Here is a 27,289-nt window from a genome sequence, read left to right as displayed (position 1 = left end):
GGTCAGACTACTACAAAAATTACTTTGCAAACTGTAACTTGAAGTTTAAATCTGTAACTGTGGTTATTATTCTTAATGTCATTGTTACCTGTCTGTCAGGAAGGCACAGATGAGGTTTTTGGCGTCTTTGGAGATCTCTACGTCATCTGGAAAGTTGAGGGAATTCTTGTGATCCATGATCTTGCTGTATGTTCCAACAAGGGAGTCGGCATAGAATGGTGTGTCACCTAATGGGAACATAGTGTAATTATTTCTGTGCTATGTTTACTTATAAGCAATTTGCTTACAAGTTCTCCAATATCTTTTTATAGGCAGACTTGATATATCTTCAGTTAGTGTAAACTAAGATTCTGAGTCATTATTTTTAGACAAACAAAGACCGGGAACATAAACACCAAGGAGTTAAGACAACCCCAACTCACCGACTAGCATCTCGAAGATGAAGACCCCTACAGACCACCAGTCACACTCCCGTCCGTAGTAACCATCTCCACCCTGCGACTTTAGAACCTCTGGAGAGATGTAGTCTGGAGTGCCAACCGCTGTGTCACAGTGCACCATCCCAGTCTGTAACCAGTCAATCCTTCAGTTAGACACATTTTCTCAAGCAAACCAAGTATGAATCATCAAGTATATACAGTTAAGTTTTAATGAGCGCTTATCAAATAAGTGTTAACTTAAAGCACAGCTAGGCACAAGCTATTCCACTGGAAGTATTGTGAGTAATGCTCTCTTTAGCACACTGCACAGCTGGAACAAGTGGAAAATGTGGTCCTCACAGAGTCCATCTTCATGCAGGTTCCGAAGTCGGCCAGTTTGAGGTGTCCGTGGCGGTCCAGGAGCATGTTGTCAGGCTTGACGTCGCGGTGGATGAAACCCAGGGAGTGGATGGCATCCAGTGCCATGACCACCTCGGCCGTGTAGAACCGGGCCCACTTCTCAGGCACATCGTAGGTACTGGTGAGGTTCACCAGGTCCCCTCCAGGCATGTACTCCATCACCATGTAAAGGTAACGGTCGTCTTGGAAGGCACAGCACAACTAGACACAGACCGGAAAGCAAAGACAATACAAGTTACAGGGTTTGTCTTCCATCACACAATTTTGATTTGATATTGTTTGTGCAGATCGTTTTAAAATCTGTTTTTGTCCTGTCTTGTTATACAATATATTATACACTCAGTGGCCAGTTTATTAAGTACACCAACCCGTTCACGAAAATGGTTTGCTCCTACAGACAGTGAGTTACGTGGCCGTGGCTTGCTATATAAGGCAGGCAGACCGGCAACAAGACATTAAGTTACTGTTCGATTTAACCTTGGAATGGGCAAAACGAGTGACTTAAGCGGCTGAGCGTGGCCAGGTGCGCCGGTTCCAGTATCTCAGAAACGGCCGGCCTCCTGGGCTTTTCACACACAACAGTATCCAGGGTTTTCCCGAGAATGGTGTGACAAACAAAAAACATCATGTCAGCGGCAGTCCTGTGGGTGAAAACAGCTAGTTGATGAGAGGTCTCAGAACAACAGTGGTGAGCAGAACGGCATCTCGGAGCGCACAACTCATCGGTCCTTGTCATGGATGGGCTATTGCAGCAGACAAAAGCACCGGGTTCCACTCCTGTCAACTAAAAACAAGAAGGAGCGGCTCCAGTGGGCAGGTGATCACCAACACTGGACAACTGAGGAGTGGAAAAACATTGCCTGGTCCGACGAATCCCGGTTGAGTATATATATGTGTGTGTGTGTGTGTCAGGTCTTACTTGTACGACCCAGGGACTGTTGGCGAAGGCCATAATATCCCTCTCCTCCCAGAAAAAGGCTGAGTCTGAGCGTTTTATCATCTCAAACTTGCTCAGCAGCTTCATGGCGTACACTTTCTGAGAGGCTTTGTGTCGAACCTGGGGGAAACAAAGGAATTAAAGAGACAAAAGAGAGATGGAAAAAGACACAAAGGGAGAGTCAAAACTAAGTGTTGTACGCAATACGCAGATGCTTAACATCTTGATGAAATAAAAAAATAAATACATCTCACCAGCTGAACCTCCCCAAACGCCCCTCTGCCGATCACCTTCACCCTGTCAAAGTCCTCAGACTTCATCTGAAAGTCCCGTAGGTGCCCCATCACCTTCTCATCTGCATGGAGAAGAGAGGGTGTCAGCCATCCACACACACACATTCACATCTTTACTATTACCAAACATACTTACATCTGTTTAAAAAGGTTTCTACATTTTTGTTTTTCCGTAGGGCAGGGTAGTCTAGATCTAGAACGAAGGCATTGATAGAATCCTGAAATAGAGAAAGAAAACTCATTAATTGGAAAAGATAAACCAACATAACATGCAATCAAGCAAAGTGAATGTGGGAGCGTTATTTCTGGGGTGTAATTAAACTTTTTACCCAAAACAATGAGGACATTTAAGTGCCACAAAAATTGAGTATAACATGTGTCCATTTCAATTCATTTAATTCAGGAATTGGGCATAAAATGTGATCTAATAAAAATTCCATAACATTGAATTGGAATTGACATAACAAGCATAAACCACAGATAATGTAGGGCAGTGGATTTGACAGCTGTCATTCTCTCAGATATTTGTATGAAGATGTGTCAAGAATAACATTACAACAATTATAACATTCATCTTCATATGTGCCGAGAAAAACATTACAACAGACCTTCCTAGAACCTTTCAGATCCTACAGTTGAAGTCGGAGGTTTGCATACACCGTAGTCAAATACATTTAAACTCAAGTTTTTCACAATTCCTGACATTTAATCCTAGTAAAGATTCCCTGTCTTAGGTCAGTAAGGATCACCACTTTATTTTAAGAATGTGAAATGTCAGAATAATAGTAGAGAGAATGATTTAATTCAGCTTTTATTTCTTTCATCACATTCCCAGTAGGTCAGAAGTTTACAGACACTCAATTAGTATTTGGTAGCATTGCCTTTAAATTGTTTAACTTGGGTCAAACATTTTGGGTAGCCTTCCACAAGCTTTGTGATGGCCACTCCAATACCTTGACTTTGCTGTCCTTGAGCCATTTGCCACAACTTTGGAAGAATGCTTGGTGTCATTGGCCATTTGGAAGACCCATTTGCGACCAAGCTTTAACTTCCTGACTGATGTCTTGAGATGTTGCTTCAATATATCCACATAATTTATCTCCCTCATGATGCCATCGATTTTATGAAGTGCACCAGTCCCTCCTGCAGCAAAGCACCCCCACAACATGATGCTGCCACCCCTGTGCTTCACAGTTGGGATGGTGTTCTTCGGCTTGCAACGTTCCCCTTTTACCTCCAAACATAACAATGGTCATTATGGCCAAACAGTTCTATTTTTGTTTTATCAGACCAGAGTACATTTCTCCAAAAAGTATGATCTTTGTCCCCATGCGCAGTTGCAAACCGCAGTCTGGCTTTTCATGGCGGTTTTGGAGCAGTGGCTTCTTCTTTGCTGAGCGACCTTTTAGGTTATGTCGATATAGGACTCGTTTTACTGTGGATATAGATACTTTTCTAACTGTTTCCTCCAGCATCTTCACAAGGTCCTTTGCTGTTGTTCTGGGATTGATTTGCACTTTCCGCACCAAAGTATGTTAATCTCTAGGAGACAGAAAGTGTCTCCTTCCTGAGTGGTATGACGGCTGCGTGGTCCCATGTTGTTTATACTTGCGTACTATTGTTGTACAGATGAACGTGGTACCTTCAGGCGTTTGGAAATTGCTCCCAAGGATGAACCAGACTTGTGGAGGTCTACAATTTTTTTTTTCTGAGGTCTTGGCTGATTTCTTTGGATTTTTCCATGATATCAAGCAAAGAGGCACTGAGTTTGAAGGCAGGCCTTAAAATACATCTACAGACACACCTCCGATTGACTCAAATTATGTCAATTAGCCTATCAGAAGCTTCTAAAGCCATGACATCATTTCCCAAGCTGTTTAAAAGCACAATCAACTTAGTGCATGTAAACTTCTGATCCACTGGAATTGTGATACAGTAAATGATATGTGAAATAATCTGTTTGTAAACAATTGTTGGAAAAATGACTTGTGTCATGCACAAAGTAGATGTCTTAACCAACTTTCCAAAACTATAGATTGTTAACAAGAATTTTGTGGAGTGGTTGAAAAACGAGTTTTAATGACTCCAACCTAAGTGTATGTAAACTTCTGACTTCAACTGTACATGCGTCTCTTTCTCACCCCCCAGTTTGTCCGTCTCTCTACTCTGCAGTGTACACAGAAGTCAGTGTACACTATACAGCTTGATGCCAGCTGTTTCATCATCTCCACTCCACTTCCCAATAAAGGACGTACCTCACACAGAACTACTATTTGAGGAGAAGAAGCACACAGACACACGCTCACTCTGACACAAACAGAAACACGCTGACGCTCACATTGACACGGCTCATCTCCCCTTCGAGCTCAGCAATACAGGAAATGATCCACCCCGCCCAGCACTCAGAAGATAATTTCACTGTGTCATGAAGCCGGTACCTCAGTGTGCAAGTCATTTCCTCTGTAGAGAGAGACAACTCCACGCAGCCCGCCTATCCCTACTCAATAGGCGGTGAGTAAAAAAAGTTAAGCTACACTTCATAACTAGTGGACTGTAGAAATTGTGAACTATTTACCTGTTATTTAATTAGAAACATCACTGTAAAATGGCTGATTGGTCATAACCAAAATTAAGTGAGTGTGGTATCTTAGAGTTCACTGGAAAAAAGCATGAGTAATGTGCAATTACAAAATGCACCTGCATTTGTGTTGATGCCTGTGAAGTAGTCTACAGTTACCAGGAAGACCTGCTACTTCACAACATAAGATTCGATTTTTACCACATATTTTCCTATGAAATATCTTGCTATAAATACCCTTTTCAACATGACTGTAAAATAAAGTCTCATCCTTCCTGGGGAAAAAAGCACCTAAATCCCGGAGCATCTTGTCAGGTACAGGTACTGATCACACATGTCAATCATGCATTACTGGACAGCCATTGGACAAGAGCCATCCATGGCAAAAACAACAAGATATACTTTGAGTCTGAACGTCCATTCCATGCATGTTTGTGGGCAACACCCGGGGAGATTAAGAACCCTTCTTTCAAACTTCCATCAAATCAAATCAAATCTTATTTATCATGTGCACCGAATAAAACAGGTGTAAACCTTAATGTGAAATGCTTATGCTCGAGAAACAGAGCTAAGAAAATATCTACTGGGGGCCTCCCGAGTGGCGCAGTGGTCTAAGGCACTGCATTGCAGTGCTAGCTGTGCCACTAGAGATCCTGGTTCAAGCTCTGTCACAGCTGGCCACGGCCCGGGAGAGCCATGGGGCAGCGCACAATTGGCCCAGCGTCGTCCGGGTTAGGCGAGTGTTTGGCCGGCAGGGATGTTCTTGCCCCATCTCGCACTAGCGACTCCTGTTGTGGGCCGGGCGCAATACATGCACAGTGTTTCCTCCGACACATTGGTGCACCTGTAGCGTATCATCCGTGTCATCGAGTCACTGGTACTTCTTGCTTTAGTTTTTGCATGTAAGCAGGAAATCAGGAGGATATAATTATGGTCATATTTGCCAAATGGAGGGCGAAGGAGAGCTTTGTATGCATCTCTGTGTGTGGAGTAAAGGTGGTCTAGAAATGTTTTTCCTCTGGTTGCACATGTGACATGCTGGTAGAAATGAGGTAAAACTGATTTAAGTTTGACTGCATTAAAGCTGCCGGCCACTAGGAGCACCGCTTTTGGATGAGCATTTTCTTGTTTGCTTTTGGCTTTATACAGTTCGTTGAGTGCGGTCTTATTGCCAGCATCGGTTTGTGGTGGTATATAGACGGCTACGAATAATATAGATGAGAACTCTCTTGGTAGATAGTGTGGTCTAAAGCTTATCATGAGGTACACTACCTCAGGTGAGCAATATCTCGAGACTTCTTTAACATTTGCCCTGGCGATACACAGAAAAACAAGCCCGCTCTATATTATCCATGTCGTCGTTCAGCCAAGACTCGGGGAAACATAAATATGACTGTTTTTAATGTCCTGTTGGTTGGATAGTCTCGACCGTAGATCACAGAGTTTGTTTTCCAGTGATTGCACGTTGGCCAATAGAACCGATGGTAATGGTGACTTACTCACTCGTCTACGAATTCTAACATGGCACCCCGACCTCTTTCCTCGGTATCTCCGCCTTTTCGTCACGCGAATGACGGGGATTTGGATCTGTTCTCCGTAAAGCAGTAAATCCTTCGACTCATTAAAGAAAAAAATCTTCGTCCAGTTCCGATGTCCAGAAGCTCTTTTCAGTCATAAGAGACGGTAGAAGTCACTTTATGTACATAATAAGTTATGAAAAAAACTAACAAAACAGCACAGTTGGTTAGGAGCCCGTAAAATGTCAGCCATCCTGTCTGGTGTGTGCAGTGGGCTTGTGTGTGTGTGTCCAGTGGGCCAGTGTATGCCTGTCTATGTGTGTGTGGGTGTCCAGTGGGCCAGTGTGCGCGTGTTGGTGTGTGTCCAGTGGGCCAGTGTGTACCTGTCTGTCTGTGTGTGTGTGTGTGTGTCCAGTGGGCCAGTGTGCGCATGTTGGTGTGTGTCCAGTGGGCCAGTGTGTGCCTGCGTGTCCAGTGGGTGCCTGTCTGTCTGTTTGTGTTTGTGTGTGTCCAGTGGGCCAGTGTGTGCGTGTTGGTGGGTTTCCAGTGGGCCAGTGTGTGCCTGCGTGTCCAGTGTGTACCTGTCTGTCTGTTTGTGTGTGTGTGTCCAGTGGGCCAGTGTGTGCCTATGTGTGTGAGTGTGTGTCCAGTGGGCCAGTGTGTACCTGTCGGTCTGTGTCTGTGTGTGTGTGTGTGTCCAGTGGGCCAGTGTGTACCTGTCGGTCTGTGTCTGTGTGTCCAGTGGGCCAGTGTGTGCCTGTCTGTATGTGTACATGTCCAGTGGGGCAGTGTATGCCTGCCTTTGTGTCTGCATGTCCAGTGTGTACCTGTCTGTCTGTTTGTGTGTGTGTGTGTGTCCAGTGGGCCAGTGTGTGCCTACGTGTGTGTGTGTGTGTCCAGTGGGCCAGTGTGTACCTGTCGGTCTGTGTCTGTGTGTGTGTGTGTGTGTGTCCAGTGGGCCAGTGTGTGCCTGTCTGTATGTGTACGTGTCCAGTGGGGCAGTGTCTGCCTGCCTTTGTGTCTGTGTGTCCAGTGGGCCAGTGCGTTCCTGTCTGTGTGTGTGTGTGTCCAGTGGGCCAGTGTGTGCCTGTCTGTATGTGTACGTGTCCAGTGTGTGCCTGCCTGAATGTGTCTGTGTGTCCAGTGGGCCAGTGTGTGCATGTCTGTGTGTGTCCAGTGGGCCAGTGTGTGCATGTCTGTGTGTGTCCAGTGTGCCAGTGTGTTCCTGTCTGTGTGTGTGTGTGTCCAGTGGGCCAGTGTGTGCCTGTCTGTATGTGTACGTGTCCAGTGTGTGCCTGCCTGAATGTGTGTGTGTGTCCAGTGTGTGCCTGTCTGTGTGTGTGTGTGTGTGTGTGTCCAGTGGGCCAGTGTGTGCCTGTCTGTATGTGTGTGTGTCCAGTGTGCCAGTGTGTTCCTGTCTGTGTGTGTGTCCAGTGGGCCAGTGTGTGCCTGTCTGTATGTGTACATGTCCAGTGGGCCAGTGTGTGCCTGCCTTTGTGTGTGTGTGTGTCTAGTGGCTGCCTGCCTGCATGTGTGTGTGTGTCCAGTGGGCCAGTGTGTGCCTGCCTGTGTGAGTGTGTGCCTGTGTGTGTGTGACCAGTAGGCCAATGTGTGCCTGTCTGTCTCTGTGTGTGTGTTTCCAGTGGGCCAGTGTGTTCCTGCCTGTGTGTGTGTCCAGTATGTTCCTGTCTGTGTGTGTGTGTGTCCAGTGGGCCAGTGTGTTCCTGTGTGTGTGTAAAGTGGGCCAGTGTGTTCCTGTTTGTGTGTGTGTCTGCCTGTGTGTGTCCATCAGTTATTGGGGGCTGGGGGAAGGAACCCATACGCACAGAGCTGAAGGGCATTATAAAAAATATGTCATGACCCAAACGTTGAAAATTACACACAGAGAAATGGGGTAGAAACAAAAATAGGACCCTAATGTAAACACCCAGCCCTAACCTAAATCTAAATTTAGGACCATCGTACATGCAAGTAACATACTGAATTCCTTCATTTCCACACATCTCTACAACTCTTAGAGATAGTGTCTGGGAAACTACAGAGCCATAGATAGACCTATCTATCAATGTTTTATGAATAGGTATGAACTCATCAGACAGGGATGTTAAATCAGGGACACTGACCGACCCACTGCTGCTATCTCATCAGTTCTCCCTTATCTGTCTGAACTACAGTGAAAAAACACTGCTGACAAGCACACTGCAAACCTGCCAATGTACTGGGTTGCATGGCAACGTCTTAGGAACATGATTCAGTGGGAGACGCAGTGAGGCCGAAGTTGATAACAGGCCACACAAGTCAATCTCTACCAAAATATAACACAATCATAATCAATCGTTCATCTAACAAAATGTAAGCACACCAGCTTGTAGAAGAATACAATATATGCATGTCAAGCTTGAAAACAGTCAAAGGAGAAGCTGAGAGAAATGGATGAAAAGAAATACAAAAAACAATATCTTGTTGGCAGCAGCAGCAAGTGTCTGTCCAATTGATCATTTCATTGGGAGATAGCGGGGTTAGTTGAGCCATTTTTACATATAGCATAATTCCGTCAAGGGAAATATCCATACGCACAAAAAGCTTATTTCTCAAAAATGTTGTGCACAATTTGGTTTACATCCCTGTTAGTGAGCATTTCTCTTTTGACAAGATAATCCATCCAATTGACAGGTGTGGCATATCAAGAAGCTGATTAAACAGCATGATCATTATACAGGTGCTCCTTGTGCTGGGGAAAATACAAGGCCACTAAAATGTGCAGTCGTGTCACACAACACAAAACCACAGATGTCTCAAGTTGAGGGAGCTTGCAATTGGCATGCTGACTGCAGGAATGTCCCCCAGAGCTGTTGCCAGATAATTGTATGTTAATTCCTCTACCATAAGCCGCCTCCATCGTCACTTTTGAGAATTTGGCAGCACAGTGGTTTGCGAAAGTATTCACCACCCGTGGCATTTTTCCTATTTTGTTGCCTTACGACCGGAAATTAAAATTAATTTTTTGGGGGTTTGTATCATTTGATTTACACAACATTCCTACCATTTGGAAGATGCAAAATATATTTTATCGTGAAACAACAAAGAAATAAGACAAAAAACAGAAAACTTGAGCATGCATAACTATTCACCTCCCCCAAAGTCAATACTTTGTAGAGACACCTTTTGCAGCAATTAAAGCTGAGTCTCTCTTGGGGTATGTCTCTATAAGCTTGGCACATCTAGCCACTGGGATTTTTGCACATTCTTCAAGGCAAAACTTCTTCAGCTCCTTCAAGCTGGATGAGTTCCGTTGGTGTACAGCAATCTTTAAGTCATACCACAGATTTTCAATTGGACTGAGGTCTGTGCTTTGACTAGGCCATTCCAAGACATTTAAATGTTTCCCCTTAAACCACTCGAGTGTTGGTTTAGCAGTATGCTTAGGGTCATTGTCCTGCTGGAAGGTGAACCTCTGTTGAGGGTACGGCTTAAAGTGGTCATATGGACAGATACTCCAATCTCTGGTGTGGAGCTTTGCAGCTCCTTCAGGGTTTTCTTTGGTCTCTTTGTTTCCTCTCTGATTAATGCCTTCCTTGCCTGGTCAGTGAGTTTTGGTGGGCGGCCCTCTCTTGGCAGGTTTGTTGTGGTGCCATATTCTTTCAATTTTTTAATCATGGATTTAATGGTGCTCTGTGGGATGTTCAAAGTTTTGGATATTTTTTTATAACCAAACCCTGATCTGTACTTCTCCACAACTTTGTCCCTGACCTGTTTGGAGAGCTCCTTGGTCTTCATAGTGCTGCTTGCTTGGTGGTGCCCCTTGCTTAGTGGTGTTGCAGACTCTGGGGTCTTTCAGAACAGGTGTATATATACTGAGATCATGTGACACTTAAATAAAGTCCACCTGTGTGCAATCTAACTAATTATGTGACTTCAGATGGTAATTGGTTGCAGCAGATCTTATTTAGGGGCTTCATAGCAAAGGGGGTGAATACATACGCACGCACCACCTTTCTGCCATCATCTCATGTTTCAGCATGATAATGCATGCACACAATTCCTGGAAGCTGAAAAAAGTCCCAGTTCTTTCATGGCCTGCATACTCACCAGACATGTCACCCACACCCATTGAGCACATTTGAGATGCTCTGGATTGACATGTACAACGGCGTGTTCCAGTTCCCGCCAATATCCAGCAAGTTTGCATTAAAGAGGAGTAGGACAACATTCCACAATCAACAGCCTGATCAACTCCATGCAAAGAAGTGTTGAGCTGCATGAGGCAAATGATGGTCACACCAGATACTGGTCTTCTGATTCATGCCCCTAACTTTTTTTTAAGGTATCCGTGCATATCTGTTTTCCCAGTCATGTGAAATCCATAGATTAGGGCCTAGGAATTTATTTTAATTGACAGATTCCCTTACATGAACTGTAACTCACTAATATCTTTTAAATTGTTGAATTTTTTACCATGTATTATCAGTTACCAGATTTAAAACCATGTCTATTTTCTATTTCCTAAACAATTCAACAATCACTTATTTGTCTTTCCATGATTTTAAGCATATTTTAACACATGCTTAACACCTTACAAACACTTCATACAAAAATTTTTAAGAACAAACTTTTAACATAGGCCAGGCTTTGTTGTTACCGCATATACCAGCAATAATGCCTTGCATTACATGTGGGAAGAAAACAACTATTTGCTCAACTTGTCATTGGCTCAACTTACCCCATGGTCATTACCCAAAGACAAACATTTTGACAATATGAGCCCACACAGCTGCAAGGATGCACTTTCATGCTAGGTTTAAAACCTCATATTTACACTTATAGAGACCCCGACTGATGTATAACACATTCAATTCATTTGACTTGGAGAAAATCTGATTTTTGGACCTAGCTTACCACTTTTTCCATGTGGTTTCTTCCTTCACAGAAACCATGAAATTACGACCTCTTCCTAAATAATTGGTCAAATTATTAATTTTGTGTATGGTTTTCTAGAAACAAGATTGGCTCAACTTAACCCACTCTCCCCTATCGGTATTATCTTTGTGTGACTTTCCTGTCACAAGCAAAGGCAAAACATCATTGAAGGGAAAAGAAAAATCATTTTCTGATTAAAGTATTATTATTACAAGTATTATTTATTATTATGAGTAATGCAGTTTATTATTATGATCCATTTCATATGAAGCCTTTATTTCATTGTATTAATTAAGAACACATTTTTGTTAGTTAAACCAAGAGCAACAGACCTGACTCCAACAGGGAACCTCCTCTCTCCATTTCCCAAACCCTCCTCCCTATCTCCAATCCCATCTCCAGGCGTGCGAAACAGAAAACAGCATTTGGACTTTAAAAGGCTTGAGTAAAAAGCTAATGTTTTGATCAAATTCCAGACGTTTAAAAATAGTTGCTGGGAGAAGTGGAGCCGGAGCCCAGGCAAAGTGAGGGGTATGCCAGGCAGAGCCCATAACTCTAAAATACTGGATCAGCCAGAGCCAGAGTCTCACAAATGGCAAGGGCCCCATGTTGTACTGTGACCAATGGAGGGAAACGGACAAGCACCACGTCTGTGTTTTGTCTAACTGCTGATGGATGTCTTGCCTGATATGTTCTGTTTTTGAACAGATGTGCTGGACGTCAGAGAAATGGAGCATGAGAGAAATGAACCCGTAGATGTGTTGTGGACTTATTCATCAAGTATATTATGTATTTTTCCATAGGTGATTTGACTACGGGTGATACTGTACATGGAGCTGGTGTGATGATGGCTCACTGCTTTGTATGTAGGAGTGTGCATGTGGTTATGTGAGCGTGTGCATGCACAGCGTTTCTGTGTCTGTGGGAAGCGGTCTCTACCCATGAAGAGGTGATGCTTGAAGTCAGATGGATAGAATGGTAAATGAGTAGGCGGAACACTTCTCCAAAGTACCTTCTACTCCCATCGCTGACATGTTGTCATGCATGAAAATAGAGTCCGACTCCACCCCTCCCCCCCACATGCAAACACACACAGTAATAAATCGTGCTTGCTTTAGCTAGAGACCTAGGTGCTTCTGAACCAAACACTGTTGTCATTTTATACTATGAGTAGGCAGCATTCATTTCAAATGAAGCACAGAGATCCACCTATAAAGGACTAAGTCTACTGGGCCATTGCATTTCAAATCTGACAGGATGGACTGAAGGACTGAAACTTAGCTACACCAAACAAGGCAAAAGAAATATCCAACACTAACTACTTCCGGTCGTAAGTTTAGCCCCTTGGCCTACAATTACAGAACACACTTGCTCTACATTTGCATGACCAGTGCAAACTAGCTAACATTCTGCATCCTGCACAGGAGCCGGGACTTCCGCTGCTAACAGAGAGAATGTAGGAGAAGGAATCGGGGAGGAGAGGGAGAGGCTGTCTCAAGAGAGGAGGTGTGCAGGGTTGTTTTGCACAACTTGGCCCTGGCCACCATCACACTGCCATATATGGCAGTGTTTCTCCCCACTGGCACATTGCACCCAGTGCTGCTGGTGAGCAGAGCGGTCACATTTAGAGACAAATCGGACAGAAAATCTGCCTCCTCCAAGTCAGAGCACAGCTGGAGCTGAGCAGAAGTGCCATGGAAGACTGAATTTCCCGCACAACTGGAGACAGGTGGAGAGAGAGAGAGAAGGAAAGAGAGGAAGAAGGGAAAGGGGACAGGGCAGAGAAAGGGAGATGAGAGTCAAAAGAGAAATTAATGTGGAAACAAATACAAGCAGAGATTAAACCTGGTCCTCAGATCATGAGAAGTGGATTCATATTTTGCACCACTTACAGGCAATTGCAGAAGTGTAACTTCATCTTAGCGATCTGCTGGGGTAAGAGCCTCCAAGTTCTGTGCTTTGCAATGGCTTCACTGTGATGTCGGCCCCTAGATAACACTCTACCATTAATCTTGAACAAAGTACACAAACTTCAACACATCAATTCAAACAATGTGTCTCCTATCCACAGAAACATCCTAATTATCAATCAGTAAAGTCATCTTGTTGGCACTAACCATAACATGGCGCTACAGCAAAGAGAAGGGAGAATGGCAGTCTGCTACTAAACATTTACCCAATCAATTACTCAAATCTATTCTCAATACCCAAACAAAGCCCATTGATGATATTACTTCCTTCAGATGGCACCACCTATGCCAGCCAATGCTAAACTCAGACCATACAAAAGTACAGACCCAGAAATCAATGGTGCCATTGCCAAGAGTGTGGTTCCACTCAAATTAAGCCACATATATAAATAATCAAAACAAGCAGGCAACTAATAGTAACGCACTGGCAGTATGTCAGTGAATACATACAAACAGTATATGGACTTTCTAGGGCATCTGCATGTTTTAACAAGAATTAGATGAAACCTCCAACAGACATTTAGCACCAGAGAGAAGTTTGATATACATTGTAATGCCGTCGGGGGTACGCCAAATAAAAATGTGATTCATTTTGAGAATGACACAAATATTAATTTTCACAAAGTTTGCTGCTTCAATGTCTTTAGATATTTTTGTCAGATGTTACTATGGAATACTGAAGTATAATTACAAGCATTTCTTAAGTGTCAAAGGTTTTTATTGACAATTACATGAAGTTGATGCAAAGAGTCAATATTTGCAGTGTTGACCCTTCTTTTTCAAGACCTCTGCAATCTACCCTGGCATGCTGTCAATTAACTTCTGGGCCACATCCTGACTGATGGCAGCCCATTCTTGCATTCAGTTTGTCAGAATTTGTGGGGTTTTGTTTGTCCACCCGCCTCTTGAGGATTGACCACAAGTTCTCAATGGGACTAAGTTCTGGAGAGTTTCCTCGCCATGGACCCAAAATATTGATGTTTTGTTCCCCGAGCCACTTAATTATCCCTTTTGCCTTATGGCAAGGTGCTCCATCATGCTGGAAAAGGCATTGTTCGTCACCAAACTGTTCCTGGATGGTTGGGAGAAGTTGCTCTCAGAGGATGTGTTGGTACCATTCTTTATTCATGGTTGTGTTCTTAGGCAAAATTGTGAGTGAGCCCACTCCCTTGGCTGGGAAGCAACCACACACATGAATGGTCTCAGGATGCTTTACTGTTGGCATGACACAGGACTGATGGTAGCGCTCACCTTGTCTTCTCCAGACAAGCTTTTTTCCCAGATGCCCCAAACAATCGGAAAGGGGATTCATCAGAGAAAATGACTTTACCCCAGTCCTCAGCAGTCCAATCCCTGTACCTTTGGAAGAATATCAGTCTGTCCCTGATGTTTTTCCTGGAGAGAAGTGGCTTCTTTGCTGCCCTTCTTGACACCAGGCCATCTTCCAAAAGTCTTCACCTCACTGTGCGTGCAGATGCACTCACACCTGCCTGCTGCCATTCCTAAGCAAGCTCTGTACTGGTGGTGCCCCGATCCCGCAACTGAATCAACTTTAGGGGACGGCCCTGACGCTTGCTGGACTTTCTTGGGCGCCCAGAAGCCTTCTTCACAACAATTGAACCGCTTTCCTTGAATTTCTTGATGATCCGATAAATGGTGAATTTAGGTGCAATCTTACTGGCAGCAATATCCTTGCATGTGAAGCCCTTTTTGTGCAAAGCAATGATGACGGCACGTGTTTCCTTGCAGGTAACCATGGCTGACAGAGGAAGAACAATGATTCCAAGCACCACCCTCCTTTTTAAGCTTCCAGTCTGTTATTCGAAATCAATCAACATTACAGAGTGATCTCCACCCTTGTCCTCGTCAACACTCACACCTGAGTTAACGAGAGAATCACTGACATGATGTCAGCTGGTCCTTTTTTGGCAGGGCTGAAATGCAGTGGAAATGTTTTTTGGGGATTCAGTTCATTGGCATGGCAAAGAGGGACTTTGCAATTAATTGCAATTCATCTGATCACTCTTCATAACATTCTGGAGTATATGAAAATTGCCATCATACAAACTGAGGCAGCAGACTTAGTGAAAATTAATATTTGTGTCATTCTCAAAACTTTTGGCCACGACTGTATGTATATATACAGTGGGGCAAAAAAAGTATTTAGTCAGCCACCAATTGTGCAAGTTCTCCCACTTAAAAATATGAGAGACCTGTCATTTTCATCATAGGTACACTTCAACTATGACAGACAAAATTAGAAAAAAAAATCCAGAAAATCACATTGTAGGATTTTTCATGAATGTATTAGCAAATTATGGTGGAAAATAATTATTTGGTCAATAACAAAAGTTTAACTCAATACTTTGTTATATACCCTTTGTTGGCAATGACAGAGGTCAACCGATTTCTGTAAGTCTTCACAAGGTTTTCACACACTGTTGCTGGTATTTTGGCCTATTCCTCCATGCAGAGCTCCTCTAGAGCAGTGATGTTTTGGGGCTGTTGCTGGGCAACACAGACTTTCATCTCCCTCCAAAGATTTTCTATGGGGTTGAGATCTGGAGACTGGCTAGGCCACTCCAGGACCTTGAAATGCTTCTTACGAAGCCACTCTTTCGTTGCCCGGGCGGTGTGTTTGGGATCATTGTCATGCTGAAAGACCCAGCCACGTTTCATCTTCAATGCCCTCGCTGATGGAAGGAGGTTTTCACTCAAAATCTCACAATACATGGCCCAAATCATTCTTTCCTTTACATGGATCAGTCGTCCTGGTCCCTTTGCAGAAAAACAGCCCCAAAGCATGATGTTTCCACCCCCATGCTTCACAGTAGGTATGGTGTTCTTTGGATGCAACACAGCATTCTTTGTCCTCCAAACACGACGAGTTGAGTTTTTACCAAAGAAGTTATATTTTGGTTTCATCTGACCATATGACATTCTCCCAATCTTCTTCTGGATCATCAAAATGCTCTCTAGCAAACTTCAGACGGGCCTGGACATGTACTGGCTTAAGCAGGGGGACACGTCTGGCACTGCAGGAATTGAGTCCCTGGTGGCGTAGTGTGTTACTGATGGTAGGCTTTGTTACTTTGGTCCCAGCTTTCTTCAGGTTAGTCACTAGGTCCCCCCATGTGGTTCTGGGATTTTTGCTCACCGTTCTTGTGATCATTTTGACCCCACGGGGTGAGATCTTGTGCCCCAGATCGAGGGAGATTATGAGTGGTCTTGTATGTCTTCCATTTCCTAATAATTGCTCCCACAGTTGATTTCTTTAAACCAAGCTGCTTACCTATTTCAGATTTAGTCTTCCCAGCCTGTGCAGGTCTACAATTTTGTTTCTGGTGTCCATTGACAGCTCTTTGGTCTTGGCCATAGTGGAGTTTGGAGTGTGACTGTTTGAGGTTGTGGACAGGTGTCTTTTATACTGATAACAAGTTCAAACAGGTGCCATTAATACAGGTAACGAGTGGAGGACAGAGGAGCCTCTTAAAGAAGAAGTTACACGTCTGTGAGCCACAAATCTTGCTGGTTTGTAGGTGACCAAATACTTATTTTCCACCATAATTTGCAAATTAATTAATTTAAAAATCCTACAATGTGATTTTCTGGATTTCTTTTCTCATTTTGTCTGTCATAGTTGAAGTGTACCTATGATAAAAATTACAGGCCTCTCTCATCTTTTTAAGTGGGAGAACTTGCACAATTGGTGGCTGACTAAATACTTTTTTGCCCCACTGTATATAAATATTTATTTATTTTTACATATTCTCAAACAGCCCATTTATAGTTTCCAACGGGGCTATACATTTGGCTGAGGTTTTTCATCCTCGCCTGAGTAGTGTCGTTTCACTGCCAAAAATAAAATCACACCATATAATGTACATATAACAACACAATGTCAAATACAGGTAGCCTAGTCAAATAATTAACATCCAATCACATTAACCGTTACTATCTCGCGGGAATTCCACTAATGGTCCATATGTAGCCAAATGTAGCTGCTGCTCATGTTGGTATCTGTACTGATGGCGCAAAAGCCATGACAGGGAGACATAGTGGTGTGGTAACACGTGTGCAAGCAGTTGCTCCCGACGCCACTTGGGTACACTGCAGCATCCACTGAGAGGCTCTTGCTGCCAAGGGAATGCCTGACTGCTTGAAAGATGTTATGGACACTACAGTGAAAGTAGTTAACTTTGTTAAAGCAAGGCCCCTGAACTCTTGTGTATTTTCTGCACTACGCAATGATATGGGCAGCAACCATATAACACTTTTACAACATACAGGAGTGTGCTGGTTATCAATTGGCAAAGTATTGACATGTTTTTTGTAATTGAGAGATGAGCTTAAAGTTTTCTTTACTGACCATCATTTTCACTTGTCTGACCGCTTGCATGACGACGAGTTTCTCACATGACTGGCCTATCTGGGTGATTTCCTTTCTCGCCTGAATGAGCTGAATCTAGGATTACAGGGACTCTCAGCAACTATATTCAATGTGTGGGACAAAATTGAGGCTATGATTAAGAAGTTGGAGCTCTTCTCGGTCTGCATTATCAAGGACAACACACAGGTCTTTCCATCATTGTATGATTTTTTTGTGTGCAAATGAACTCAAGCTTTATGGACAATGTCAAATGTGATATAGCGAAGCACCTGAGTGAGTTGGGTGCACAATTACGCAGGTACTTTCCCAAAACGAATGACACAAACAACTGGATTCGTTATCCCTTTCATGCCCTGCCTCCAGTCCACTTACCGATATCTGAACAAGAGAGCCTCATTGAAATTGCAACAAGCGGTTCTGTGAAAATTGAATTTAATCAGAAGCCACTGCCAGATTTCTGGATGGGCTGCGCTCAGAGTATCCTGCCTTGGCAAATCAGGCTGTTAAGACACTGATGCCCTTTGCAACCACATACCTAAGTGAGAGCGGATTCTCGGCCCTCACTAGCATGAAAACTAAATACAAGCACAGACTGTGTGGAAAAAGATTTAACACAGACTCTCTCCAATACAACCCAACATTGTAGAGTTATGTGCATCCTTTCAAGCACACCCTTCTCATTAACCCATGGTGAGTTATTCACAATTTGATGAACAACTAAGGTTTTATATGTAAGATGGTTAAAATAAAGAGCAAATTGATTGATTATTATTATATTATTATTTGTGCTCTGGTCCTTAGAGCTCTTTGTCACTTCCCACAAGCCGGGTTGTGACAAAAACTCACTCTCATTCTTATGTTTAATAAATGTATTTTATAGTGTGTGTGTGTGGCAGGCCTACAATGATGGAAAAAAACAAAATTTCAGAGTGCACTGACACTGGTGCTAGATGGGATATGCAGCTGGAGGTTGAATGTTTAAAGGGGTACAGGACTATAAAGAGTTTGGGAAGCTCTGGACTAGTGTAACCAATGCACTTTGACACATTTAATTGAGATGTTGCGAGTTCAGCTTGATGTCAATAGTTTTTTAGTCTCTCTCGCCAGACTGAGTGCTCCGCATGCTTCACAGCGACAGTGAGAAGAGATTAATCGTTTATATAATTCCATCATTTGCAAGTTGTCACTCACAGCGGAAGCTTGAAATTGAAGCTGTGTCGAGTCTGGCTGTCACATTTGAGACGTGAGAATTGAAAAAAATAGTTATGTCATACCAGGACAATTCCACCACAATGGAACTGGGCTGAGAGTCAGATCTTTCACTTAAAAAGTATGCCAAACAAAAAACATTGATTTAAAAGTTTAAGAAAACATACAACTATATGCACATGGACATTTGTTTTTTAAACATACACTGAACATTTTATAAAAACATTTACTGGAAGAACTGTGCAGATGCAAATTTTGGCAACATAATTAAAATCTCCCTCAGTTTGTGTCCACCTTTTCCCAAAACAATATCTGATCTGAATGAAGATTCAACTATGTCTGCAGAAAGAATGGGGTGTCAGGTATGACATGACAAATTGACTTTGATCAAATCTCTTTTGGGTATTAAACTACACTAAGTGAAGTAGTTTTACACCCAGCAAGACCAACGAAAAAACAAGACCACATTTTCTTGGACCAGACCAAATCTGAACCAATTATACACGTCTATGTTTCACAAGTTTGGACAAAGTACAGCACAGAACATTAGAGTTAAGTTCAGTACAGCAGAGTATAGTTCAGTACAGTACATTATAGTGTACTCAACTCGTGTACAACTGTCCAAATTCAATAGCCGAAATTACATTACTCATTTTTTGATAGCATAATTACGTTTTTTTTTATTAATCACTTAATAATTCATAAACAAAATCGATATCAAAAACACTAATTGACAGGTCTACCTTCACTTGTTACTTCTGTGAACTTGTATTATCCTCCCTCCCCATGACAGAGAGATATTAGAAAATATCTTAAAAGGTATGTGGGTTTTTTGCAAAAGTAATTCTCAAGGCACAAGGCAATGTTTCTTTAAAAAACTAACAGAAGGCAGAGTAATTTCTCATAAAATAAATGTGTGTTGATATTAGTTGGCAGGGGTCTTCACTTCCACATTATTGTGTTTTGATGTATTAATAATACCTTTCAAGACTTTCTGGATGTTTTCTTAGACCCATTTTCCATCTGTTGGAACTGAAATCAAAGCCTTTGCTTAATCCACATTTTTAGGATGGAAAATGCTTGAAAAATGTATATATACTTTAATAAAATATATATTTTGACTCTTAGCTTTCATTTCACATTTTCCTACAAACTTCAAGTTGGTGCTCAGGGGTCCTTTTACGTGGAAATGACCATCAGCTGCCTATTCTGGCTGCAATAATAATATCAATGGTTATCTAAAAATTATGTATAGAGTGGGCATCATAAGTTTACACCCCCATGGATTTTTTTCACATTTTGTTGCATTACAAAATTCAATTTAAATAGATCTAATTGGGATTTTTTTTGTCATTGAGCTACACAAAATACTCCATAATGTCAAAAGTGAAAAGAACATTTTACAAAGGTTTACAAATGAATACAAATTAAATAACTAAAATATAGTTGTTGCATAAGCCTAAATTAGTTCAGGAGTAAAATGTGGCTTAACAAATCACAAAATAATGGATTCACTTTGAAATAGAGATTTGACATGACTTATTTAATGACTACCACTTCCGTTAGTCAAGTACTGAGTTTGAACCACATATTCAACTACAAAGACCAGGGAGCTTTTTCAAAAGCCTCAAAGAAGGGCAGTGATTAGTAGATGGGTAACAATAACAAATCAGACATTGAATATATCTTTAAGCATGGTAAAGTTTAAATTATGTATTAAACCACCAAGACAACAAAGATACAGTCGTCCTTCTGAACTGAGCTGCAGGAAAGGAAGGAAACTGCTGAGGGATGCCACTATGAGGCCAATGGTGATTTTAAAACAGCTACAGAGTTAATTGACTGTGATGGGAGAAGACTGAGGATGGATCAAGAACATTGCAGTTACTCCACAATAATGACCTAAATGACAGTGAAAAGAACAATATACAGTACCAGTCAAAAGTTTGGACACACCTACTCATTCAAGGGATTTGCTTTATTTGTACAATTTTCGACATTACAGAGTAATAGTGAAGACATCAACACGATTAAATAACACATGGAATCATGTAGTAACCAAAAAAGTGTTAAACAAATCAAAATAGATTTTAGATTCTTCCAAGTTGCCACCCTTTGTCTTGAAGAGAGCTTTGCACAGTCTTGGCATTCTCTCAAACAGCTTCATGAGGAATGCTTTTCCAACAGTCTTGAAGGAGTTCCCACATATGCTGAGCACTTGTTGGCTGCTTTTCCATCATTCTGTGGTCCCACTCATCCAAAACCATCTCAGTTGGGTTGAGGTTGGGTGATTGTGGAGGCAAGGGCATCTGATGCAGCACTCCATCACCCTCCTTGGTCAAATAGCCATTACACAACCTGGAGGTGTGTTTTGGGTCATTGTCCTGTTGAAAAACAAATGATAGTCCCACTAAGTACAAACCAGATGGGATGGCATATCACTGCAGAATGCTGTGGTATCCATGCTGGTTAAGTGTGCCTTGATTTCTAAATAGATCACAGACAGTGTCACCAGCAAAGTACCCCACACCATCTCCTCCATGCTTTACGGTGGGAACCACACATGCGGAGATCATCCATTCATACACTCCTTGTTTCACTAAGATACAGCATTTGGAACCAAAATCTCACATTTGGACTCATCAGACCAAAGGACAGATTTCCACCGGTCTCATGCCCATTGCTCGTGTTTCTTGGCACAAGCAAGTCTCTTCTTATTACTGGTGTCCTATAGAAGTGGTTTCTCTGCAGCTGTCATCAAGGCAAAGAGTGGCTACTTTGAAGAATCTCAAATCTATTTTGATTTGTTTGACACTTTTTTGGTTACTACATGATTCCATATTTGTTATTTCATAGTTGATGTCCTCACTGTTATACTATAATGTAGAAAATAGTCAAAATAAAGAAAAACCTGGAATGAGTCGGTGTGTCCAAACTTTTGACTAGTACTGTAAATATACACACATACATACATATATTCCCAAAACATGCTAAATCTATGCAACAAGGCACTAAAGTTATACTGCAATAAAACACAGCGAAGGATTACAACGCTTTGCCTTTAGGCCAAAAAGTATGTTAGTGGAAAATACAACAACACATCATTGAGTATCTGCCTCCTTATTTTCAAGCATGGTGGTGGCTGCATCATGGTATGGGTATGATTGATGTCGGCAAAGACTGGGGAGTTTCTCAGAATAAAAAGAAACTTAATGGACCTAAGCACAGGCAAAACCCTAGAGGAAAACGTGCTTCAGTCTGCTTTAAACCAGACACAGGGAGAGGAATTCACCTTTCAGCAGGAAATTAACCTACAACACAATGCCAAATCCAAATCTACACATCAACACAATGCCAAATCTACACTGGAGTTGCTTACCAAGAAGATCCTGAGTGGCCAAGTTATAGTTTTGACTGAAGTCTGCTTGAAAATCTATGGGAAGAGTTTAAAATGGCTTTCTAGCCATGACCCCCAGCAATTTGACAGCAAATAAGGTACAAATATTGTGCTATACAGGCATGCAAAGTTCTTAAGAGACTTACCCAAAAAGAATCACTAGTGTAATTGCTTCCAAAGGTGTTTGGAATATGTATTGATTCAGGGGGGTGCATACTTATGTAATCAAGGTATATTAGCATTTCATTTTTCATTAAAAAAACACATTGACAGAATATTGTGTAGATCTTGACAAAAAAAAGAGCCACTTAAATCCATTGCAATCCCACTTTGTAACACAAAATGTGAAGAAATCCAAGGTGGGTGAATATTTGTGATACCCACTGTAGGTGCATATAGAAACAAACAAATTAAACAACACGTTTCTTTGACAACAACGAAACTCTAATATCAGAATAGAAATAAGTTACTGGTGTGAATCTGGCTTTGAAACTCAAATCAAACATTCATTTTGAGCCAGTGAGAGAGGAGAGGTGCAGTTAGATAAAGAGAATAGTGAAAGGGGAAAGTGCAGCAATTCAGAGGGACTTTGAGACCCATATATAGCTCCAACTATTTACTCAATGAGGTCATTTCCTTGAGGACAGTGAAAAGGCTGCAATCAAGTGTGCCTAGTTAGGCCTATCTCAAGAAATGCCCTCTCTTTCATGCTGCTAGCCCCGAGTGGCCGTTTTGGCGTTCAGGTTTCATCTTTTAATACCACGTGGTTATCAGTACAGTGGTTGATGCTGGTGACTGAAAACAGTTACCCAGTCAGCACTGATGCTCTGCCAAATAAAGGGGATCAGTAGGGCTGGAGCCTGGAGAAAAATACTGCCATCAGTGATGTTTTACTTCAAGCCTCCATGATACAGTATAACGTGTCTAAGCTGATACAGAGCACTCCTGAAATTAAAAGGGTGTGCCCTGGGATTATATTAGATAGCAGTATAGGAGAAGGAGCAACAGAATACAGGAATGTTACTTTACTACACAGTTTTGCAGGTGAAAATGACTATCAACTTAGTTGACATTGCAAAATATGCCAACTGGGCAGGATTTTTCACACTAGCCAGCAATGTACTCAGCTCATGAAATATCTCAACTACAATTTTTATTGAAATAGTTCAAACATATAGCTAATCAAAGTTCAACATTTCTTTTAACACTATAAAACACTAAGTGCATTCCAGTTAATAAAGAAAAAATAAGTAACATTAATGGGTCAATTTGAAAGTGCCAGAGGGAGAAAAACAAACAGCCAACACTGCAGATCAGATCCTGTTGACTGGCCTGAGTTTCCTACCCCTGAACCTGTACTGAACACACCTCACTCTCTCATCTGCCTGTTAAAAGCAGGCCATCTGATCCAGTTCACATTCCGAGATGGCAGAATGAATGCCATCTCATTCCTGAAGCTTTCCAGGAGACCTTAGTCAGTCTGCTGCAGTACCAGACAGGTCAGCAATAGTTGTCCTCCTCTATGTAGCCCAAACTAGTCTACACACACTCCTCTGATACGAGTTCCCTCCTATCCTTCCTTTTAATGGATAAATTGCACACTCCATTTAGGAGAATCCCAATTCACTAGTACCCATTCAAATACATTTTGAAACACTGCATTCTTCATCCTATTACACACATTAAACACATTCAAGTCAACAGTCCTTCAGTCATTCATAAGATTCACACTGCTCAGTTGTGTAGTGAAACCTTGGCGCGGTAACTGACAGATCACAGGCTGCATTCCACTGAGTGTGGGCCTAATTTCAAGTGGTAGTCAGTCCTACACTGCATCAGATCACATCAGGGATGGCCCTGTGATAAGAAACCCCCTTTGAAGAGCAGCTTGACATTCCTGAAACACTCCAGGGACATGTTTTAGGCCTACTCTCTATTTTAGACTATTATCTCATATGTACATTGTGCAAAACAAGAAGCGTACAGGAAGAAACACATTTACAGGAAGTAAGGACATTAAAAAAAGGCCCAGGCATTGTTCTGCTGAGGCAACACGTTCCTTATCCAGGATAATTATATAGAAGCAGCTGTTATAGGTGTTAATGGAGGTCGATGACTAAGTATGTGTGTGTTCATAATTTATCATTAGGCAATGTTTTTAAAGTGAACAATGGATGGTATATCAGGAAAGGTCTGAATGTGAGAGCATGTAGAAACAGGTCTGACTACATTATTGCAATGCCTGATGCTTGCCTCTGTGCCTTCTTCATAGCAGACAATAACAGAAAGTGAGAGTTGGCCAAAAATGGCTTGGGAGGATACAGCCTGTTCAGTCCTACGCACTCCTCCCACTCAACTTCAGTCTAGAACAGTCATCAAGCTTTGATATCTATCTCCTACTCCTTCCCAGGAAATAAACACTTTTCAGCTGAGGATTCAGTCACTGTATATAAATTAGACCGATTATGCACTTTTAACAGATGGATTCTTAATTCAACCGGTGAACTCCGGTTCAGAAACTGCTTGACATTTTTAATAGTGTCTGAGGGAGATTCACCAGGAAACACTTCAAATCCTGAATGTGTAAATCATGAGTGTTTATGATCTTGGTGTGGCCATTTCAGGCTGGACCAACTATTTGGCTATCACAATAGGTTTCTGCAGAATGTTTTCAGGCCTATAGACAGATGACAGTCCTCTCGACATTCCACAGCAGTGAGTAGGCCTGTATTGGTAAACACTCCCAAAACGTTCACTTATTATTATCCTTTTAAACAGTTGGCTTGGGGCGAAAACCCACTCCTCTCTTTGGCAGTTACTACAACGCATCCGTTTGTAGACAAGGGCACGTGTGACATGCCGTTGGTACCCGTCTGGTGCCAAACATGACAATGTGGCGCATATCCCATACAAGTCAGTGGGCCAATCCCTTGATAGGCGGGAGATCGTTCAGGGACTTGACCGGAAGAAACGTGTCCATAGAAGTAGGCTAACCTTCAGGGCTATGCACATTTTCCAATAATCTTAAAACAGATTTAATGCAGTTAGCCTACAGCTATAGCTGTGTTGTCTGCTGCATCAGATGCCCTCATATCACGAGAAAAACATATGGCTCAACTATTTTCGATCCTTATACCCTTACATAGGCCTATGTTGCCTGGAATCCCGATGTTGAATTGCATGGAATTCTAAGTCAGGCAGAAATTAGCATTTGAATCAGGATCTATTGACATATAGGCTACACATTGTCACAGGATAGGCTACACATGATGCTGTAATAGGTGACAACTTAATGCTAAATAATAACGATGTGTTTAGAATTTTTGTTACTCTAAAATATAGTGTAACAGGCCTATTCTTTCTGAAGTAAATGTTGACCTGAATCATGAAAGGCTTGGTGGTGAGGAAGTTAGCTAAACCTTGCCCAATACCGCGCAGCCAGCGAATGATAGGATTTGGCTACAATGTCGACATCGGCAACATCACAATTGATACATATTGGTTAAATGGCGTAAGAAGTCTACTGCTACAATGCATCATGTTGGTTGCTTCAAAGTGCGCGAAGGGAAAACAGAATAGGCCCTATTAATAATTAATAAAATATTAGCAGACTTACGAGTAAACTTTCCAAGTTTATCGCAGATCTTGGATCTTTGATCATGGCCTCCAGCTTTTTCAACCGGTTTTCCATCCTTCTCTCTGCACCAAGTGACATTTTTGCGATTGATTAATGCCCGTTTCTTTTACATATAAAACGAGCCTTATGAGAACTGTTTGGGTTTACATGGGGAAAAGTCTTTTTGTTCTTGGGCAATGGCCGTGGGCCTAGCAGCCTCCTTCTATAATCGCCTCGGAATTGCAGTATCCACAATGTAGAAGAAAAAAAATAATCCACCATAAACGGAGAAGCGCAGCTCCGCAAATTTGCCAATTAGTCCGGAGATTTAGTTGAACGCAAATCAAGATAGACATTTATAGTACCATATTCCATATGACTGTTCTCTGTGATCCACACCGCGATTAAGTTAGAATTTTAAGAAGATTCAGCAACAGGGCGTTTTCTTGCCCCCCTCCCTTCTCTTTTTGGGCGCTCCGATGTGCTATGCTTAAATTTAAAAAAATGTGTTTCCAAAACAGTCGAAAGTGTTTAAAATCCAACATTTGAAACACTCAAATTACATGGATTTTGTAATTGCATCACTGTCATAAGCAAATTGACAGAGTATGGCGTTCTCCAAAATAGCTTGAGCGATGAACAGTTTAAAAACGTTTTCAATCAGCTCCTCTCCTATGCACTACAGAACTATTTCGGTATGTATCCCTGCATGACGAAAAACTAAGGGTTGTCGGAATGTCTAACTGCAGTTAGCCACCGTGGATTCCTCGTACATACTCCACTTCCAGAGCTAGTTCTCTCCTCCCTCCTCTGACATCAACACGCAGACACAGCCGCCTCATTTACCCATAAGCCTTCTCTGTCTCAAATCAAGCTGCTGTTCAACGTGGGAAGCTGTATCATGAGGAATAATAGAGCTATGTGACGACTACTCTCCTAAAGTTTTACAAGTACATTCTTCACACTCAGTAATGATTCACCTGATTGACACATTCTTTCCACTTATGCCCCACCATCTCTTGATATTGTTATAATAGTAAAGTTTTTATGGCTGTGTGCAACGATCATGAAGTGTGCAACAAGTATGCTACTTCCAGATGATATCATAACTGCAAGTTAATAGATGTCTGAATATTAGTTGTTGGATTTAAATGTAACATCTGGCCTCCCAGCAGCGCCATCTGACTTCTGACATCAGTGTAGCGATTTGGGGGGGCTAGCCAACTGGGACTTGAACAGGTGTCCCTCAAATGTCCCTGCGACTATCAATTGAACACATTGCAACAAGACATTTAAACCTCTTGACGGCTTGCCAGGTGTTGTACTAAGGTAGATACAATTCTATGTTTAATTGGTCAGCATCACACTATTGCAGTAGACATACTGTAGGCCTACACATACTACAATGTACTGTTGCTTATGTCCGTCCATTGATTTCAATGATGACATTTCTCCCAGTAATTATAATCTATGTGTGGTGTTGTTTTGATACATTGTGTTTATGCCAATGCATGTAGCTGTTCAGGCAGATGTGAAACCCCCATGGTTTGCTACAGGAGGGGCTGATGTATTCAGCAATGGGAAGGGGGACCCCTGCTGGTGGGCTATTAAGGTGGGTAGTGCACA

At 42.1% G+C, this 27,289-nt stretch overlaps 1 protein-coding gene across 4 annotated transcripts in view; it reads right to left on the bottom strand.

The window, feature by feature from the left end:
• rock2a (rho-associated, coiled-coil containing protein kinase 2a) overlaps window positions 1–26,464 on the bottom strand; it is a 47,543-nt gene extending 21,079 nt beyond the window's left edge. For all 4 annotated transcript variants that reach the window (XM_024437130.2, XM_024437131.2, XM_024437133.2 and 1 more), the window contains exons 1-7: window positions 25,664–26,464; window positions 2,206–2,287; window positions 2,031–2,131; window positions 1,759–1,896; window positions 780–1,040; window positions 423–567; window positions 89–227 (exon numbers count right to left, since the gene is read on the bottom strand). In XM_024437130.2, the coding sequence (XP_024292898.1) occupies window positions 89–227; window positions 423–567; window positions 780–1,040; window positions 1,759–1,896; window positions 2,031–2,131; window positions 2,206–2,287; window positions 25,664–25,762 (965 nt within the window). In that variant the 5' untranslated portion in view covers window positions 25,763–26,464. The remainder of the gene's footprint in view (window positions 1–88; window positions 228–422; window positions 568–779; window positions 1,041–1,758; window positions 1,897–2,030; window positions 2,132–2,205; window positions 2,288–25,663) is intronic.
• Window positions 26,465–27,289: the final 825 nt, after the last annotated feature.

Source organism: Oncorhynchus tshawytscha, linkage group LG11 (genome assembly GCF_018296145.1).
Source record: "Oncorhynchus tshawytscha isolate Ot180627B linkage group LG11, Otsh_v2.0, whole genome shotgun sequence".
Lineage (NCBI taxonomy): Eukaryota > Metazoa > Chordata > Actinopteri > Salmoniformes > Salmonidae > Oncorhynchus > Oncorhynchus tshawytscha.
Note: the sequence above shows the minus strand (reverse complement) of the source record. Positions and strands in the feature narration are given on the sequence as shown.